The sequence below is a fragment of the Rhinolophus sinicus genome, chromosome 17 (assembly GCF_057876585.1).
Source record: "Rhinolophus sinicus isolate RSI-liver-muscle chromosome 17, RSI-T2T, whole genome shotgun sequence".
NCBI lineage: Eukaryota > Metazoa > Chordata > Mammalia > Chiroptera > Rhinolophidae > Rhinolophus > Rhinolophus sinicus.
Genome location: NC_142517.1, coordinates 47,993,818 through 48,010,647, shown reverse-complemented (window position 1 = coordinate 48,010,647; position 16,830 = coordinate 47,993,818). Strand labels below are relative to the sequence as shown.

The 16,830-nt window shown below is 38.5% G+C and overlaps 1 protein-coding gene across 1 annotated transcript in view; it reads left to right on the top strand.

Moving 5' to 3' along the window:
* The window catches only part of PARL (presenilin associated rhomboid like), a 28,018-nt gene that overhangs the window by 7,665 nt on the left and 3,523 nt on the right, over positions 1 to 16,830 (top strand). Inside the window, exons 2-7 of the mRNA XM_019735867.3 lie at positions 114 to 309; positions 769 to 909; positions 1,581 to 1,629; positions 10,397 to 10,492; positions 11,070 to 11,219; positions 12,813 to 12,883. Coding sequence (XP_019591426.1) covers positions 114 to 309; positions 769 to 909; positions 1,581 to 1,629; positions 10,397 to 10,492; positions 11,070 to 11,219; positions 12,813 to 12,883 — 703 coding nt within the window. The remainder of the gene's footprint in view (positions 1 to 113; positions 310 to 768; positions 910 to 1,580; positions 1,630 to 10,396; positions 10,493 to 11,069; positions 11,220 to 12,812; positions 12,884 to 16,830) is intronic.

Below are 16,830 nucleotides of genomic sequence, written 5' to 3'. Positions count from 1 at the left end.
GTCAGGTGTGAAACAAACTGAGATGGTGATGGTACTGGCCAAGCAGGGAGGCTCGGAGAGGTTGATGTTTGCAAACTGCATCTCTGTTTCTAATCTGCTATTTCCCCCTATAGGTTTAACTTCTTTATTCAGCAAAAATGTGGATTCAGAAAAGCACCCAGGAAGGTGGAACCTCGAAGATCAGACACAGGAACAAGTGGTGAACCATACAAGAGAAGTGCTTTGATTCCACCTGTAGAAGAAACGGTCTTTTATCCTTCTCCCTACCCTATAAGGACTCTTGTAAAGCCTTTTTTTTTTACTGTTGGGGTAAGAGCTCCCATCACTAGGAGTTACGTATCTTGCTGCAGGTGTGGTGCTGTATAGTACTATTTGTCCTGTCTGAGCTCCTTTAAGAACAAATGGGGGAGCTGACAAAGGATCGGGGTATCTGGTGTCATGAATGACTACAGGAGTACATGAATTAAATAATTGTTGTTAGAATCTTGTTCAGTTATGTAAGCACTGGAGACAACACTTAGGGGCCTCTTACTTGGTATAACATTTCAGGTTGATACTTTGAAAATTTCTAGATGTAAAGAGGCCCCAGGGTACTGTGAAGTTTAAAAATATGGGAAACAGTTAAATGTTCTTTTCACCTAATAGGTTTCACTGTGACAGATATTCCTTCCATGGTTTTTAAAAAACAGTGAAGATGAAATATTGTTCTTGGAGCTATGTATAGATCTGTTTCTCTTTCAGATTTATTTTGTTATATGTTTTATGTAGTTTACAGGCTGTGCATTTGGATCAGCTGCTATTTGGCAATATGAATCACTGAAATCCAGGGTCCAGAGTTACTTTGATGGTATAAAAGCTGATTGGTTGGATAGCATAAGACCACAAAAAGAAGGAGACTTCAGAAAGGAGGTAAAGATAAACGGCTTTCTCTGTTCTAGGTGATCACCGTTCTTGAAATCTGGTGATTTATGAAGCGTTTTAGTTAATAGCAACATTAAATCAGTAGATGTGAAATCAGTGCACTTAATATCTTCTTTATAGAGTAAAATATTAATGTTTTGTACATTTGGCAGTGTTTTTTTTCCCTTTTTTTAAGTAAATTTTATTAGGAAATATTGGGAAACAGCATGTTTCTCCAGGGCCCATCAGTTCCAAGTCGTCCTTCAATCTTGCTGTGGAGGGCGCAGCTCGGCTCCAAGTCCAGTTTCCGTTTTCAATCTTAGTTGCATGGGGTGCAGCCCACCATCCCATGTGGGAATTGAACTGGCAACCTTGTTGTTGAGAGCTCACCTTGTTGTTGAGAGCCTGTGCTCTAACCAACGGAGCCATCCGGCTGCCCCTCTGGCAGCTCAGCAGCAGCTCGTTGTCTTCAATCTAGTTGTGGAGGGTGCAGCTCACTGGCTCATGTGGGAATCGAACCGGCAACCCTGTTGTTCAGAGTTCCCGCTCTAACCAACTAAGCTATCCGGTTGTCCCACCAGTGGTTTTTATATGCACAAAGCATTTTCTTTCTGGCTTTTCATTTTCCTAGCCTGAAAGTATTTACCATATGGTGATACTCAATTTTCCTTCTGTTTTAGATTAACAAGTGGTGGAATAACCTAAGTGATGGCCAGCGGACTGTGACAGGTTTGTGTTAGCTTACACGTTTTAGCCATTCAAGGGAAGAGAAATCAAACGAAAAGGTACAGTATGTCACAGTCAATGGCTTTTGTACCATGCTGACCGTGGTTTAGAAGACATAGGGAGTCTCTGTACCTTCAGGCTAATGTAACAGTATAAAAAGTAATATGGCGTAAAGGTATACGTGGTGCTCTGGGTCAGTTATTTTCTAATTTTGTTGTAGAATCCTAACTTGTGAAATAGGTTATGAATAATTATTACTTCCCCTACTAAAGAAACTAAAGGGGACATTAAGTACCTTCTTTATGCAGAATGCTTTATACACATTCTCTCCCTACCTCACAGGGTTGCTTACAGGTTAGTTATTTCCCTTTTTACAGATAAGGAAACTGGCTTTCAGAGAAGGAACTTTTCGAAGGTCACATTGCTAGTAAGTAGTAGAACTGAATTTCAAAACCCATATCTGTCTCATTCTAAAGCCAATTTTCTCTTTACCATGCTGTTTATAGAAATCCTCTTTAAATGTAAGAAACATGCCATGCATATCATCATGACAATTTATTTTTGTTCTTTGTAAATTTTAATAGACAAATCTGACTCTTCAGTGTAACACTTATGTAATATCTTATGGACTTAATTATTTGAGAAACTTAGGGAAATGGATATGAAAGTTCTTGAACACTGTGTAGATAGAAAAGAACATTTTCCTAGGGAAATAGCAAAATACTGCTTTCTCTCAAATATGGTTAGACTTAATGGTTCTCTTAATTTTCTGTACCTGCCTAAGTGGAGAAAGGGTACTTAACCTTTGTTCAGGCTGTTTCCTCTGTCGGGAGGATTCAATTTTTCTGTTTCCTTTTTGGAACCTGATCTGCTCTTCAACCTTACGGTTCTGACATTTCTTCCTACAGGAAATGTGTCTTTTTTCTGAACTCATTGCACCTTTTAATCATTTATAACACAACCTGTCTTCTGTAATTTACATGTAGCATCTTTGAGGACCAGGAGGAGATTTTTCATTTTGTCACAGCGCCCAGCACCTAACTTGCACATGGTAAAGGCACTCAGTTAAAATCTGCTGAGTGAATGAATATAGAATAGGATCTTGCATCAAAGGATTGAGATTTTTCAAAGACATATTGCCATACTGTAGAATTGATTAGTTGGTGAGGTCTTAATGAACATAACGTCAGGATAGGTCTGTAATAGCACGTCTGTTTTCATTGGGATTAACGGTATTTTTGTCTGTTTTCTGAAAGTAACCAAAACTAACAGTACTTCTTTAGGATAGCAAAGCTTTTTTTTTGTTTTGTTTTTTTTGAAGGGAAACAGGACTTTATTGGGGAACAGTGTGTACTTCCAGGCCTTTTTTCCAAGTCAAGTTGTTGTCCTTTCAATCTTAGTTGTGGAGGGTTCTGTTCAGCTTCAAGTTGTTGTCCTTTCAGTCTTAGTTGTGGAGGGTGCAGCTCAGCTCCAGGTCCAGTTGCCGTTGCTAGTTGCAGGGGGCACAGCCCACCATCCCTTGCGGGAGTCGAACCGGCAACCTTGTGGTTGAGAGGACACGCTCCAACCAACTGAGCCATCCCGGAGCTCAGCGGCAGCTCAGCTCAAGGTGCCGTGTTCAATTTTAGTTGCAGGGGCGCTGCCCACTGCAACTCAATCCCTTGCGGGAGTCGAGGAATTGAACTGGCAACCTTGTGGTTGAGAGCCCACTGGTCCATGTGGGAATCAAACCGGCAGCCTTCGGAGTTAGGAGCACGGAGCTCTAACCGCCTGAGCCACCGGGCCCGCCCTAGGATAGCAAAGTTTTGATTTCCTTCGATATTTTCAGAGTATCCCAAAATTAGTTGATACCTTAGTGTTCTTTGAAGATGGTAAAGATTTTATGCCATTTAACACTTGAGGAAACCTGGGATCAGAATTTATAACCTTTGTCATGCCAGTTTGAATCGTTTATTCAAAGAAGTTGGTATGTAATTAAAATCAGAATTCTTTCGCCCAGATGTTTTAGTCAAATCAGTCATTTGACATGAAGAACACAGCAGTGGAGAGAGACAGACATTGTGATCTAACCAGCAACTTAAGTGTAAAGTGCTTCAGACCACATAAATGTCAGTGATCTTAAATGCTAAAGATCTTAAATTATTATTTTCAGATTATCTAAGTGACTTTTGAAGGCTGAGGAAATGTTCTTTGAATCTGTTCAGTGTCACTTCAGGCTTTTCTTGTGGGAAGTAATTATTCCGGTAGCAGTGATTTTAATTTCACAATACTTGTTAGCGATGCTTAATAATTTATTAACTACATATTAAGATTCTCATGGTTAATAAACTTGTACTTCTGTTATGTCTTGGCACTTTTCAGAAGTGCCGGTTCTTACCTTGCTTGGCTCTCCTGATTGCTTCCCTTAGGCTGACCCTAAGTGGCTCAGGTCCTGGTTTTAATTGAGGATAGATTTATGGAGTGACAGATTCACTCTGTGCCACTCTTTTCCTTGAATTATAGATGTTCTCTGACTTTTTTTTTTTCTTTTTGTATTTTGAAAGAAGTTGACAAGTCCTTAGGAAGCCACTGACCTGAGGCCAGTGTGCTGCTTTGATTTGTAGTATTTATACCTAGGCAGTGGCAGCATGAAAGCTCTAATGGGTTAAGATTCCTCACTATTACACCAAACATTTTATGAAAACATTTCTTGGTATCTGAATCTAATGGGTTCATTAATTTGGAGTGCAAGATTTTGGGTATTGCAAGTTCAGACAGCAAAATGTTTTATCCAAATGCATTTGGTTCCTGAGCTTGAGATAGCAAGCAATATCTCAACATTTATTCATTTATTCATATCTCTTTAGTTCATATCTCTTTGGATAAGAACATTTGAAACCATAAGGGACACCTGTAATTTATTGTATTATTGAGGTGGAGTCCAGTGGTGAGGTAAAATACCTTCCTTCCTTTGAGCTGATGTCAGGTTTGGAGTTTTTAGTTTTTGACTCTTCTGTCTCAAGCTGTCCCTGGGAATCACTTAATAAAGAAGTGCTAGAAAACTGGTCTTAATCCTTTTTTTGTAGTTGTTTGGTTGGTTGGTTTGGGGATTTTTTTTTTTGTCTCAAGTGTCTATTGTTACACAGACATATTTCCCCAAACTTCACATTGCTCTGAAAAAAAGTTTTTACAAGGTCACCTGGTGTTAATGGGATGAGGGGGGAGCATCGGGTTGCACCCTTTAAAGTTAGACTTGCCCCTGGTGCTTTTACATTTCAGCTAGTCTCCTGTTGTAGTGTCTTCATCTGCAAGGCGTTACAGCCCGTACGGAATGTCCCAAGCAACCCCCGGGAGAGTCCCCCTGCCTCTTCAGCTTTCGGGAATGCCTGTGAAGGACTTGCCAGGTTCTCCTGTTAGCTCGGCAGAATGCAGACTTTGCTGTGTTGGGATTCAGGTAAAGCTGAGAGGAAAGACCTGTCACATTATGTCTGATCGAGGCGGGGCCAGGGAGGAGGAGGCTGGGAAGAGAAATCTGGAGAAAACTGTGCCGCAGCTCATTACTAGTCCAGATCTGTCGTCAGCTCCAAAGTGAGGCAACGCTGTGGCCCAGGTCCCAACTCTTCCGCCGCAACCTCTAAAATCTGTTCTTTTTTTGTTGCTGTTCTGTTTCTACCAGGATTAATTTACTTTTTAGTTGCAATTTTCTCTCCCCAAAACCTTTCAAAGGTTTTGAGCTATACCTCCCAGACTAAGGTCTCCTTTCCTATTCCTGAAGTTGCTGGTAAGGCAATGTTTCACTTGACCTTTTAGTTAATCTTGATTTTTTAAAATCCATCACTGTTTTTCTTGTAACTTTTGTCTTCCCAGTGTTCAGACAAGTTATTTCTGGGGAAAGAATAACAACATTAATGCTTGAGTGCCAACTAGGTTTCAAGTACGATGCTAAGTACTTTACATACATACGTACTGTTATTCATCCTTGTCATTAATCTTAATTATAAAAGCTCTGTTAGAGATAGCCTCATTTTCAGATGGGGTAATGAGGCTCAGAGAGGTTAAATAATTAGTCTGAGATCATTGTCGTGTTTGTCATTGTAAAACGAAGAAATGTCCACGGTGACCTCCTAGATAGTGTTAAAAGAATATTTCAGTGAAAAATACATTTTTCTCTCTTCTTGTAGACTTCTGGTTCTCTTCATTTTCTGTCTGCGTAATCATTGCCTTTTTAGTTCTTTATGTATTCTTCCAAAGCATCTGTTTGTATATAGTCTTTTATATCTGTCTTTATGTATGGTTTAAACACAAATGGTAGCACGCAATACATGTTCCTTTGCACTTTCACTTTTTTCACTGGATATTTTAAAGAACATTTCATATTAATACAAGTAGATCTGTTGCATTAGTTTTAATTTATTGAAGTGTAATATATGTAGGAGAATGTGCAATGTCAGATGCATAGCTGATTTTCACAAGCTGAGCACATCCATGTGACAAGCATCTAGATCAAGAAATGGAAATTACTAGCACCCCAGGCTCATTCTTTATGTGCTGCCAAAGCGAGCCCAGGCTCATGCTTTTTAATGGCTTTGTAGTCCATGTAGGTGAACAATGTGATAACAAGTCTTCTGTTGATAGGTATTTGGGTTGTTTTTAATCTTAATTCTGTAAAGAATACTGCAGCGAATATCCTTATATATAGAACTTGGCACGCTTTTGCAAGTATATTTTTTTAGGATAAGTTATTGGAAATAGAGTTGCTGGGTCAAAGAGTATGTACATTTAAAATTTTCTGTATTGTCAAGAAGGTGTACACCAATTTAAAATCCTCTAACAATGTATCGTTTAAATAAGTCATTTTTAAAAAAATCAACTTTTTGATTTCTAAAAGCTCGTGGAGAGGTTAGATAGTCCCATCTGCAGGAAGGGTGCAGAGAAATAATAACCCCTTTTGGTGGTTAGTAATTATTAGAAAGGTTTTTATCTCCCTCATTGTGAATTTGCCTCATTCTTTCCATCTGCCCATATCAGTTATGAACTGTCTACATCCCAGTAGGAAGACGGAAGATGGGTAGTGTCTCTGGATATCCTTTGACTCCGGGAAACTGTGGGACAATCCTTAACTAGTGTGATACTGCAGGGAAGGGAAACTGTGGCCGCTGTGTGAGGCTGATGCATCAGTCCTGTGTGTGTAGCCGTGGTTCCCAGGACCTGAGATAGGGGCCGCTTAAGCTCTGTTCTTTGGCTGCTGGGATATGTGTGCTTCTAAGTGTCAGGACTGGCCAGGTCTGGCTTCCTTCAGGTGGAGGAGCTGTGCAAGGGTGAATTGGCCCACCTCAGAGACAGAGGGAATCCTGTACTTAGCTGTTGGACTGCAAGTGGGATAATGAGTCCTTTTTTAGGAAGAGAGAAAAAGAGGTTATACCACCTTCCTTGGCCTAAGGAGGAAAGCAGACTGCGGTCACTGAACCAAGCAGTGCTTCCCAAATCAGTGTTGTTTTGTTTTAATGAAAATATAATTCACTTATAAAATTCACCATCTAAAAGTTTATAATTCAGTGCTTTTTATACTCACAAGGTTGTACAATTATCATCATCATCTAGTCCCAGAACATTTTCATTATCCCCAAAAGAAACCCCACATGCATTAGCAGTCACTCCGCATTCCTTTCTTCCCCTCAGCCCTAAGTAACCACTAATATATTTTCTTTCTCTATGGATTTGCCTGTTCTGGACATTTCATACAAATGGAATCACATCTTATGTGGCCTTTGTTGCTGTTTCTTTCACTTAGTGTAATGTTTTAAAGGTTCTCCCATGCAGTGGTGGTAGCTGTGCGAAGGTCCAGCTGCCTGCCACTTGAAAAAGTCAATAATCGAGAGATGAGGTTGGTGGAAAGGAAAGCAGGTATCTGCAGAGGCAGCATTCCGGGAGGATGGCAGACTCCTGTCTAGAGGCCTCTCCGTTCCTAGAATGGTCGGAAGGTTTTATAGGGACATAAGAAGAAGCAGAACAAGGAAAGGGGGAGTCAGGCAGGTCCGAGCGCTGACATCGCTTCCCAGGGTCTGTTCTGTGTAAGACAATGTTATCTCTGGACTTGGCCACGGTGGCTGGGGCTTTATGTGTCACCAGTGAAGACTGCAAAGGAGTTGCAAAATGGATTCGGTGCCTGGATGCCTGAGGGCTAAGGAATCCCTTTTTACAATTAGTGCTCTGCTGATTAACTGGGTTAGCAAAGGATGTGTAGCTTTGAGAAAGGGAACAAAGCAGGGTTATTAAATCAAGTAATGAGGGGGAGAAACAAAATAGCTGAGCAGTAAACTATGAGGTGACTCAAGCTGTCGGCTAAATTACTGATTTCTTAAGTTTCACTCTTGCAGTGGCATGTGTCAGCACTTCAGTTCTTTTCATGGCAAACAGTATTCCATTTTATGGCTGTGTCACATTTTGTTTATCCGGTCATCTGTTGATGGACATTTGAGTTATTTCCACTTTTTTGGCTATTATCATAGTGCTGTGGACTTTCATGCGTACATTTTTGTGTGGACATAGTTTTTCATTTCTCTTGCTAATATATTTAGGAGTGGAATTGTTGAGTCATGGTATTTTTAAACTTTTTTTAAAATTGTGGTTAAAAAAACATAAAATGTACCGTCTTAACTATTTTAAAGTGTATGGTCTGGCAGTGTTAAGTATGTTAACATTGTTAGAAACATTTCCAGAATTCTCTGTTTTGTAAAGCTGAGACTCTGTACTCATTACACAACAATTTCCTTTGCCCCCTCTCCTCAGCCCTGTGTAACCAGCACGCCACTTTGTTTTTATTATTTGACTACTTTAGATACCTCACGTAAGTGGACTCATACACCACTTGTCTTTTTTGACTGGCTTACTTACGTCACTTAGCGTAACGTCCTCAAGATTCATCCATGTTGTAGCATGTGACAGAATTTTCTTGCTTCTTAAGGCTGAATAATTTATTCTGTTGTGTGTATATATCACACTTTGTTTATCCATTCATTCATCGATGGACATTTGAGTTGCTTTCACTTCTTGGCTATTGTAAGTGGTGCTGCTGTGAACATGGGGGTGCAAATAGCTCTTTGAGACCCTGCTGTTATTTCTTTTGGATAAATACCCAGAAATGGGATTGCTGGATTTTATGGTAGTTCTATTTTTAATTTTTTGAGGAAACTTCATACTGTTTTTCATAGTGGTTGCTCCATTTTGCAATCCCATCAACAGTGCACAAGGTCCCAGTTTCTCCACATCTTTGACAACACTTGTTATTTTCTGTCTTTTTTTTTTTTTTTGGATAGTAGCCATCCTAGTGGGTGTGAGGTGACACATTGTGGTTTTGATTTGTATTTCTCTGATGATTAGTGCGTGATGTTGCACATCTTTTCATATGCTTGTTGGCCATTTGAATAACATCTTAACAGTATTCTTTGAAGCACAAACATCTTTAATTTTGATGAGATGCAGTTTATCTATTTCTTATTTCATTACTTGTGTTTTAAATGCCATATCAAGGAAACTGGCCTAATCCAAGGTCACAGAAATTTACACCTGTTTTCTTCTAAGAATTTTAAAGTTTTAGCTTTTACATTTATTATTATTTTAACATTTTTTAGATTCTTACATTTAGATCTTTGATTAATTTTGAGTTAATATTTGTATACAATTTGAGGTAGTGATCCAAATTCATTCTTGTGCTCATGAACATCCACTTGTCTCAGCACTATTTGTTGAAAAGACTATTCTTTCCCCATTGAATTGTCTTGGGACCACCGTAAAAAAACAATTGACTATAGACGTATGGATGTACTTCTGGACTCTCAATTCTGTACGTTTATTCTTCTGCCATACTGTCTTGAGTACTGTAGCTTTGTGTTGTAAGTTTTCAAACTGGGAATTTCGAGTCTTCCAACTTCATTGCAGCCCAGTTCCAGGGAGAGCTGTTGTTCAAGTCTTAGCTGGGGGGGGGGGGGGGGGGGGGGGGCGCATCTCACTGGCCCATGTGGGAATCGAACTGGCAACCCCGCTGCTCAGAGCTCGCGCTCTAACCAACTGAGCCATCGGCTGCCCCAAAAGTAATATATTTTTTAAAGTTTGTAGTTTTCAAGAAAGCAATTTTGTGACTAAATAGTTAATTCTATCATTAAATAATCATATTCAGTTGAGTAGTGGTTCTAGTAACATCAGTTCTTGCAGGAAAATGAAAGTCACCCAACTCCCACTTGTAAACATATTTTCAGAAGCAATTGCAAAATTCTTCCAGATTATTCCTGAATTCTTATTTCATGAGTCTTTTTCTCAGACATATGGATCTTCATCTACACTGATAATCTGCAGATGTTTCATAAGTTTAAGAAGCACACCATTCCCTGTGGAAAAGAAGTGATTTCATACGGCTTTTCTGCTCTTGGCCAAAGGACCTAGTTCTGTACATTACTTCTTCTTTGGCTTGGCCATTTTCACACAATAATTATAGATCTGATTATTTATTGAGAAAAGTAGACTGTTGTGAAGAAGTGAAATACGGATCTGAGTGAAGGAAGTTAGCTCCTAGAGCATTTGCAATTTTCCAGGAATTCTCTGATTTCACCAACCCGTGACAGTTTTGATAATTATAAGCACTGATTTCACTTAGTTTTCTTAGCTTACTTTTTCTCCCCAAGTATATAATACTCTTATATAATTGTGGTAGAAAATCTTATTCAGGTGGACTTTTGATAAGACTTTCTTTGCTCTTATTTTGTACCTCCTTAAATTATAAATGTTTATTTTGTAGGTATCATAGCTGCAAATGTTTTTGTATTCTGTTTATGGAGAGTACCTTCTCTACAGCGGGCAATGATCAGATACTTCACATCCAATCCAGCCTCAAGTAAGTCTAACTTGTGTGTTTTTATTTTGAAGTAGAGATAATATGAAAGAAATACGCTTTATATTAATAGAAATGCTATAAAAAGGATGATTCTTGTCAACAATTACGAGCCAAATCGGAGTATAGGCTATAAGCTCTTTGAGAACAGGGACCTCAACTCTCTTACTGCCGTTTCCCAGGTACCTACAGTGTGCCTTGCACACAGTAGGTATCTAAACAGTTTTTAATGACTTAAGATTCGTGATCACTGCAAGTTTCATCTTTGAGGAGACTGTCATATACAATTTCTAATCTATAATTGAAATTGTTTTCTAACTAACTTTTGCCATAAGGACAAGTTGCTTTCATTGAACTGACAGTTTTTATTGGTTGCTTACCAAGTAGGAAGGAGATTTCAGATAGCTTTTTACCACTTTGAAAAATGCTCTTAAACCAACTTATTTAGGCTTTTAACTGCCTCTGTTTTTGTTTCCCATGTTTGATTTGTTTCATATTAATAATGAAAAACATCTGAAATAGAGAATTTTTACTGTCTGTGTGTTGCACGACTACCAGACTGTTTTTCTTTCTCTTGTAGAGGTCCTGTGTTCTCCGATGTTGCTGTCAACATTCAGTCATTTCTCCTTGTTTCACATGGCAGCAAATATGTATGTTTTGTGGAGCTTCTCCTCCAGCATAGTGAACATTCTGGGTCAAGAGCAATTCATGGCAGTGTACTTATCTGCAGGTGACGAGCTTTATTTAATCTTGGGGGACTTTCAGAGTGTGAGCACGCTCACCTATTTAGAGAAGGGACAAAGGGAATGATTATATCCATATTCTACATTCAGTAAGTGCTCAGTACATATTTGTTTCTCAGACTGTATTTAGAGAAGACTACCACAGACTGGTGGGGGGGTTGTCTTCCCTGCTTCTCATTTCGTGGATTTCCTCTTACATGAATTATTTAACTACTATTTAGCTTTAAATTAGATACATAGGAATTAAGGTTTAGTGTAGAACTTAAGCATGTTATTTTTATCTCATTAGGCCTTGGTTTCTCTAGCCTCAGACTCATTATTTTACAGATAAGTGGTTCCCAGATTTCCTGGCTGTCTCAGTCACCTGAATCTTTGTTAAATAACCTTAAGCTCATTTCCCACAGTACGTTCAATTTCCAGAAAGCTTTAGATCAGAGCTATTCAATAATATTGTCAAGAATGAGTTTATTCTCGCAAACATACATGGTAGCATGGAACCACTCCAGCTGTGGTCCTGGAAATAGCATCATTTCCTTATTTCAACTAGGAAGTGGTGATGCAGGATTCCAGGTTCCTAGATGCTACTAAATTGGCAATTGGTCGGTTAAATTTTACTTAGCTCTCTGTCTTTGCAAAATGTGCTAATTAAAACCATAAGGTGTAATTCATTCCTAAAACCATAAGGTACACAATTCATTCCTAAAACCCCTTCATTTAAAACAGTATATCTGGCAGTTATTCTGTAGTGAAAAAAAGCACTGAGCTTTTTCTGTAGTGAAAAAAAGCATCGAGCAAGACCTGAGTTCAGATCCTTTTTCTGCTACCAGCTGTGTGATGTTGCAGAAAAGACTGTACCTCTCTGAGAATAATGATACCTCTCTCATGACGGGGTTGTAGAAAGAATTAAATAGAAGCATCTACCACAAGGCCCAGAGTGGGTACTTAATCGCTGTTAATTAAATACTCATGTGTATCTAGTTCCTGAAAACTCTGGCAGTATCTCTGGCCTGTAAAATAAGGGTGTTCTTTCCCCAAGCACTAGTGTGGTTGTACCTACAGAGGGTCTATTTCAGGTGCCATTTATTCCTGCTCTGTGGGAAGTTGTTTTTTAAAATGGGCCACACTCAGCTCAGATGACATTGGAGGCAAAGGGACCTATAAAGGATCATCTGGTCTAAATCGGCAGCAGAATCAGTCACTCATTGGGTGACCTGGGTAAAATATAGACTCCCTGGCCCCATTCCAGAGATTTTGATTTAGTGTGTGGAGTGCAGCCCAGAGGATCCCAAGACAGTTGGTGAGTTTGGGAACTAGTCTCTTTTCTTCATGTTATAGATGAGGAAAATGATAACTGAGAGTAAAGTAAATGACCCTACATCACTCAGCAAGTTGTACCGTGGGTCAGACTTTTCTTTCTCTGTAAAATATCTGAAGTGATAGGCAGAGTAAGTTTTCATGCCAGCTTGCATCTTGTAGTGACTCAGGTAGAAAGTTCACACTGTTAGGATCTGTGGGGTGTGAGATCAGAAGTGGAAACCATTTCTATAGCTCACTAAAATTACTGAAATGTGTCTTCTCAGGTGTTATTTCCAATTTTGTCAGTTATGTGTGTAAAGTTGCCACAGGAAGATATGGACCATCACTTGGTGCAGTAAGTATTTCTAATTTAAAAATTTGTAGTTTAGTTAACTTCATTTTGAAATAATTTTCAACTTACAAAAAAGTGGCAACATTAGTGCAAAGAGTTCCTATGTACCCTTCACCCTACTGTTAACTACAGAATCGCCGTCCAGTTCTCAAAGCCGGGAAGTCAACATTGAAACAATTCTATTAACTAATCTCTCTCTAATTTAGAATGTATATATTTGTTAAGCCTTGTGAATTTCAGGCTATACCTTTTAACCGTTGGTCACTTATATGTACTTACTGGGACAGAGTGCACGTCAGGACCCGTCAGCAAGATGAGCAGCCTGGGTGTCCATCAGTAGATGCTGGATAAAAAAGATGCGGTGTATATGTATACAACAGAATATTAGCCATAAAAAAGAATGAAATTTTGCCATTTGCAACAACATGGTAGGACCTAGAGAATATTATGCTAAGTGAAAAGGTTGGACAGAGAAAGACAAATACCGTATGATTTCACTTACATGGGGAATCTAAAAAACAAAACACACGACCAAAAACATGAAACAAACAAACATAGATACGAGTATGATCTTGTTTTGTTTTTTAGATTCCCCATATAAGTGAGATCGTGCAGTATTTGTCATTCTCTGTCTGACTTATTTCACTTAGCATAATGCCCCCAAGGTCCACCCACGTCGTTGCAAATGGCAAGATTTCATTCTTTTTAACGGCTGACTAATATTCTTTTGTGTGTGTATATGTGTCTATATAGAGGGTGCCAAAAAAATGAATACACATTTTAAGAAAGAAAAAAATTGTATTAAAATTTGTAATACTCAGTATATACCAATAATAAAAGATGAATACATGTGTATACATTTTTTGGCACCCCAGGTATATACGTATATGGTCCCAAATGGCAATATTTCCTTCTTTTTATGGCTGAATAATATTCCATTGTAGATATACACCACATTTTCTTTATCCTTCATCCATCGGTTGAAGGATGTTCAACCGATGTTTCCATATCTTGGTTATTTCCATATCTTGTGGTTGTTTCCATATCTTGGCTATTGTAAATAATGCTGCAGAGAATATGGGGTGCATGTATCTTTTCAAGGTAATATTTTTGTTTCCTTTGGGTAAATACCCAGAAGTGGAATTGCTGGATCATAAGGTAGCTCGGTTCCTGATTTTTTGAGGAACCTTCATACTGTTTTCCATAGTGGGTGCACCAATTTACATTCCCATCAACAGCACACAAGGGTTCCCTTTTCTCCACAGCCTCTCCAACAGTTGTTATTTCTTGTCTTTTGATTATAGCCATTCTAACAGGTGTGAGGTGATAGCTCATTGTGGGTTTGATTTGCATTTCCCTGATTCTTGAAGTTGAGCACTTTGTCATGTACCTGTTGGCCATCTATATGTCTTCTTTGGAAAAATGTCTATTCAGATTCTTTGCCCGTTTTTTAATTAGACTTTTTTGACACTGAGTTGTATGGGTTCTTTATATATTTTGTATATTAACCCCTTATCAGATTATAGGATTTGCAAATATTTTCTCCCATCTGATAGGTTATCTTTTCATTTTGTTGACCGTTTCCTTTGCTGTGCAGAAGCTTTGTAGTTTGATGAAGTCCCAATTGTTTATTTTTGCTTTTGTTTCCTTTGCTTTTATTTACCTTTTTTTTCCCCATGACATTAACAGTTTTGAACAATGCAGGGCAGTTATTTTATAGAATGGCCATCAGTTGTCTCTTCCCTCGTAATTAGATTCTAATTTTGTGGTTTTGGTTGGAATGCCACATGTGGGATGTTGCCTCAGGTATCACAGCTTGAGGAGCATGGTGTCTGTCTGCCCTTTATTGTCCATTGACTGTTAAGGTGTGATATAGCTTCTCTACCATAAAATTATTTTTCCTTTCCTTTTAAAATTAGCAAGTAATTTGTGAGAAGATACTTTGGAAATATGTAAATATCTTGATATCTTGTAACTATGGTTAATACAGCATTGTATATCTGCAAGTTGCTGAGAGTAGATCTTAAAAGTTCTCATCATAAGGAAAACCAAATTTGTAATTGGTAACAGATGTTAACTAGACTTACTGTCGTAATCATTTCACAATATATATAAATATCAAATCATTGTGTTGTACACCTGAAACTAATATAATGTTATGTCAATTATACCTCAATTTAAAAAAAGGATGTGGAAATGTTCTAGCTTTTAGGAGATCAAAGAGACACGACAACTAAATGTAATACATAATCTAAGTGGAGGGGAAATAGCTACAAAGGACATTATTGGGACAAATGACAAAACTGGAAACTGTCCTTCCCCCACTACCCAGAATAGCATCCATTGATTATTATGGCTTGAATCAATTTTTACTGTGATGGTTGTTGTGAGGGTGAAGGTGTACATCTAATTAGCTTTTCCTAGTATTAACATCTTCCATAATCATGGTTCACTTATCAAAACTAGGAAATTAACATTGGTACAGTCCCATTAACTGCAGACTATATTTGATTTTCCCAGTTGTTCCATGTTCTTTTTTTGTTCCAGGATACTATATTGTATTTAATTGTCTTTTTAGTATCCTATAGTCTGTGATGGTTTCTCAGTCTTTCCTGTTGTCTATGACCTTGATACTTTTGAGGAGTAGTGGGAAGATATTTTGTAGAATTCCCACATGGGAGTTTTATTATATTTAATAAGTGACTACGATTTGTCTCTACTAAGAACTTTGGTAGAAGACAGGTAAACTAAGCTAACCTGACTGCCCCCTTTGCTCTCTCTCTGGTCAGCTTCTTCGCATTCCTCTACCTGACGATACCCTCTGACCTGCAGGCTTGGTTCGAGCTGTTTTAATGCCTAGAATAAGACTCTTCCCATCTTGTCCCATTTTACCTGGCCAACACCTGGTCACCCTTCCCTGCAGAGTTTGGTGTCACTTACTAACCTGAGCTCTCCCTCCTGTGTGCTGTTGCTATGTAGCGTGCTGTACTTCCCCGTCATAGCTGATCGTATTTTGTTGTTTTTATTTATTTATGTCTTTCCTGCCACTGTGTAAGCTCCATTAAGCAGGGACTGTAAGTGTCATTCTCTGTGTCCCCAACATGTAGATAGTGCCAGGTACATAGTAGGACTCAAATATTTGAATGAATGATTATCATGAGATTTAACATGAACTACAGATTGTGATCTAATTTCTCAAATATTCTACCACTTAGAGGAATTAGGAACATGTCCAACGTTAAGAAAGTTTAGTTAAATTAGCAATAATTTATCCAGGAAATATTTCATAGCCATTATAAATTTAAATTATGAAGATTTCCTAACAACCTGGAAAAGCACATATAATAAAAGAAAAAACTATGCAGTAATTATAATTCAAGTATAACAAGAAATGGTTGATTTGTTGATCATAAGGTTGTGAGATTGTGATTTTTAGTCTCGAATAGAAGGTTGTTGGGTTAGATGCTTCCCATGTAGGTGGATGCGTGTGTGTCCCCAGGAGGGTGCGGTGAGAAGGGCCCTGCAGAGCCAGGGAGAAGCACAGTGCGCTTTCCTGGGGCAGAAAGTGTGCTCAGAAGTGTTGAGGGAAACGTTTAGTTTTATTATGAGGTAGGATGCAGCTGTCACATGATTTTGTTTAAACATAAAATATTACTTTTAATTCCACACATGTGGGTTTTTCTGGGCAAATTTATTTTCACTCACTCTGGGTAGGGTAGCTTTGTTGGGGGTTGAGAAATTCTCTTTTAGTCATGAAATGAAATCAGTGGACATTCTTCACTCTGTCCCTCGAGTTCATTAAGCACTCGAGCTGGTTGTTAGACATGTTGTTGCCTATAGTTAAATCCTTTCCAGGTGGTCAGTATGTGATGGATGTGGAGCCCCTTTGACTCATATTTTGTACGTTAGTAACTGAAAGTTTTTAAGCGTTGCGATCACCTAGAAATTTG